Source organism: Polistes canadensis, unplaced genomic scaffold, assembly GCF_001313835.1.
Source record: "Polistes canadensis isolate GaletaPanama2010 unplaced genomic scaffold, ASM131383v1 scaffold_123, whole genome shotgun sequence".
Lineage (NCBI taxonomy): Eukaryota > Metazoa > Arthropoda > Insecta > Hymenoptera > Vespidae > Polistes > Polistes canadensis.
The window spans coordinates 440,715-444,972 of NW_014569670.1; the positions used below are offsets into that span (position 1 = coordinate 440,715).

Sequence of the window (4,258 nt, forward strand, 5' to 3'; positions counted from 1 at the left end):
AAAAAAAAGAACAAGAGAGAAAAATGCGTATACTCATCAGTCTCTCTTTTTTTTTTTGTTTTTTTTGTTTTTTTTTTCTTTTCATACTTACTAGGATCATCGTAAATTTTGTTGGTATATGGTTATTCGAAACAATTATGATAATTTTACGAATAATATGTAATAAATAATGAGAAATACGTTTAAGAAAAAATGATTTCTCGGAGCGGATGAACATCCTGGCATATTATAATAAATTTTTCGATTACCAACACTTTGGGTTGGTCGATAATTAAATTTCAATGTTCCATTGGGCGATTCGATGTTTTGTAAAATTTCCAACTAAAAAAAAAAACCAATTTCAATTATTATTAATAACAATAATAATAATAATAATAATAATACAAAATTTATATATTATTTATCACATTGTTTTTTTTTTTCATCTTACGATTAATATTTTCAATATATGATATTATATTTGATTTAATAATAATAATAATAAATAACTTACTTGTTCTTCGGATACCGTAAGTTTTTCTTTCATTATTAGCCACGTAACTACTTCTTTACAATCAGGTGTGGTCAATGATCCTTCGTACGTGTAATAATTCTTACGATTTTTTGGAACAAGTAAATCAGGTGTTACTTGACCGTTAATTCTTACGAAACTACCACCAATCCATTCTGTTACTAATTTTGCTCCACTTATTATTGGATTTAATCCTTCGTTATTATTCTCACCGATCTACAATGTTATTAACAATGATAATATATGTTTTATTCTTCTTCTTTCTTTTGTTTTTTTTTTTTTGCCCTCCCCACCACCACCACCACCATATTTTTTTCATTTTTTAACACGTTCGCGAAAAGATGTTTTATTTTTTAAAACTAATTATCATATTAGTAATGCGATTAAATATAATATTTTGTAATAGTAATTATTAATCGTTATATTAAATAAATGTTTTATTTATTTATTACTTGGAAATGAATAATAATTAGAAAAATTATATTGAGTATATATATATATATATAAAATAAAATGAATAATTATTGTTGTTTGAAAATTTGAATAACATTCGTGTTATTTTTGCATACAGGATGAAAATGAATGCATTCAGTTTCGCGAACGTGTTAAAAATAATTCAAGCATTGCAATACAATTGTTTGTTTTCTATCGTATTTATAAATATCTGACATAGTATATATATATATATATATATATATATATATATATTTTTGTTTGTTTATTCATTCAAATTGGTATATATTCTCATAAAAATAAAAAAAGAAAAATTTCTCTTTAAAAAGTGGAAAACATTAAAATAGAAAAATGTGTAAGGGGTATTTACCTCGAATAAAATAGTTAACACAACCAAACCATTTTTGTGTTCGGAAGCAACAAGGTCATTAATGTAATCGTCGTTGTAATGAACGAGATGTAATTCCAATGGATAACGTTTATCATCAATGGTGTGTTCGGATTCCCAATGAAAATGCATTTGAACGAATGTATAATTTGCCGAGAGGTGTTTGATTTCCAATTGCATTGGATACTCGAAGAGATCTACTCTTACTGTTGGAAAGAAAAAGAAATAAAAAAGAAATATAGTAATTTTAAACAACAAACAAAACAAATATTCAAATGAATATTCTCATGGGAGATATACATATTGATCATTTATTTATTTATTAATTATTATTCTATTTAATCTAAAATTGAACACATACATACAAACAAACACACATAGATTTGAATATTGATCATAAATAATATTGTTTACGTACTTGTATGTCCAGAATTAGTAACCTTTCCAGTAAACGGATGATCGTATCTAATAAATTTTAATTCACCAAAATCTTTATTTATCGTATTTCTTGTTAATATATTAATCGGTGATTGTTGTTTTCCCGTTGAACACGTTCCTGGCCATTTACTGGGTTCTATATAAAAAATAAAGAAAAAGAAAATAAATGAATAAAACAATATATTACGAATATCAAATTTATCTTTTTAAATGTCTTTCATATAATATCTATGAAATTAAAAATACTAATTGTTATAATAATCATATTATTTTTATACAAATGTTTCATATATTTATCAATTAAAAAGACAAATCGTTAATCGAATTTCTTTCTTTATTTTTTTTTCTAGATTTTTCTTACACAATGTGAAATTAAAAATACAAATTGTATATGTCAAATTTGATCAGATAGATATTTTTGATAATCATCGTTAACGTTTAATCTTACAAACAATTAATCGATATATTATTATTACGTTAACATTTGTTATATTTATGTTAGAGTTTTATTTGTTAATACAATTACATGTAGCTAAATTTATATTCAACTAGAGAAAAATGTTGATTACGATTTTTCTAAAAATAGAATCATAGTTATGAAATAATGACACGCAGGATATTATTCTTAGTGTCACTATATTTATCAGGATTTATATTCGCGTGAAGAGAAAATTAACAATTAAAACATTTGAAAAAATAGTTTTTGTTTAAATTAATATAAAAAGAGTCACGTTCACTTAAGAACGTGACTACGTGTCGTTACGAGAAAAATATTATAATATATCGAATTAAAATACTCTTACTTCATATATATACTGACGTATGTAATACTTATTAATATTTATCAACGATCATACACATCGTTTATAAACAAAACATTATAGTAAGATAATTTCATGAATAATTGATTGAATTTAATGAAAAGAAAAAAGAATACAAAAAATATTCTCTTACAAATCTGATCGTTTTATCTATTTTATTTTATTTTTTTTTTTTTATTGTTATACATATAATCTATCATAAAACGATAATTAATCGGAACAAGAAAAAAAATACAATATATTACATTATCGAGAACAAATCGTTCTACTTAACAACTTATCGATAAAAAAAAAATAATATCGAATGAGAGTAATGTTTGTGTAAAAAAAAAAAAAAAAGAAAAAAAAGTTGTTATCATTGTCCTTGACTGTTATCGATTATCATGAAATTATTATCTTAACTTTATTATCTATGTTAGAAAAATGAATTATCAATAATTACCATGATCCCCCCAATAACCCCAATCGGCTGTTCTTCCAATGTGAAATCCTAAAAAAAAAAGAAAAAACACAAGAAAAATAGATAAACTAACAAATGAATAAATAATTACAAAGAGAACAAAATTTTCGTTTGTATGTGTGTGTAGTTTTTTTCTTTTGATTCTCTCTCTTTCTATCTAACAAATATAAAAGAAGATTACGAGATAATTCGAAATTTGATAGTATTGAAATGATTACACACACACACACACACACATACACATATACATAGACAGATATTTACAATGATTGATTTACGGTGTTTAAATTGGAATTGCCATGCCCCTGGATCGAATTGATCAGGAAATGTTAAATATATCTTCAACGTAATCATTTATCTAATCGAATAGGTTTAATCAAATTTAACAGGACACCCGTGGTAATTGGTATGATTGTTATCATGTGGTATACTAATTAATTGATTATATGATTTAATGAAATTCATTTGAAATGAATTTCTATAAGGATTTTCGTGTTTCGTTTAATACGAAAAATATGATGGTTTATTAATTAAAACTACAAAATATATTATATATTATATTTAGCCATTTATTTTCTATAAATTTTTTTGACATACGTGGTTGTATATAAAAGTGTCTCAATTTTTTTTTGATCAGTAAATTTGTACGGTAATAAATTTAAATAAACCAAAAAATATTAATTAGTATTTTGTTACGCGTTTTTATATTATGTTATTTTTATCGTTAATACATTGAATACCAGTGCTACGTTTTTATGGGATTTTTTTTTTGCACAATATGCAAGCATATTCGAAACGTTGATATATTCCACTCGTTATGGTTCTTTTTTTTTTCTACATTTGTTTAATTTTCTTACGGATAATGTTTATGTGGATAATCACAGATCAATGATCATTCTGTTAAAATTCATTTAAAAATAAATATCTATTTCTACGTAAAACGTGTAATGTGAGATTACGTAAAAATTAAAAAAAAACGTTTGATGTATTGATAAAAATAAATGAACTTCGTAGAATTTTTAAAAGAAATCTCTAATTTTTGTGCAACATAATTCTTTTTATTTTTTAATCTCAAAGGGTGTTACGTGGCAAATATCATCATCGTATTAATATTTAACGAACAATAACAAAAACAAAATATATTATTCATTCAAGTAATCGAATCTACAACGTGTTAAAAAAATAAA

The 4,258-nt window shown here is 23.6% G+C and overlaps 1 protein-coding gene across 1 annotated transcript in view; it reads right to left on the reverse strand.

The window, feature by feature from the left end:
- Positions 1-39: 39 nt before the first annotated feature.
- The window catches only part of LOC106788059 (putative carbonic anhydrase 3), a 7,192-nt gene continuing 2,973 nt past the window's right edge, over positions 40-4,258 (reverse strand). Inside the window, exons 2-6 of the mRNA XM_014750980.1 lie at positions 3,054-3,101; positions 1,771-1,926; positions 1,335-1,558; positions 494-727; positions 40-321 (exon numbers count right to left, since the gene is read on the reverse strand). Coding sequence (XP_014606466.1) covers positions 136-321; positions 494-727; positions 1,335-1,558; positions 1,771-1,926; positions 3,054-3,101 — 848 coding nt within the window. The 3' untranslated portion in view covers positions 40-135. The remainder of the gene's footprint in view (positions 322-493; positions 728-1,334; positions 1,559-1,770; positions 1,927-3,053; positions 3,102-4,258) is intronic.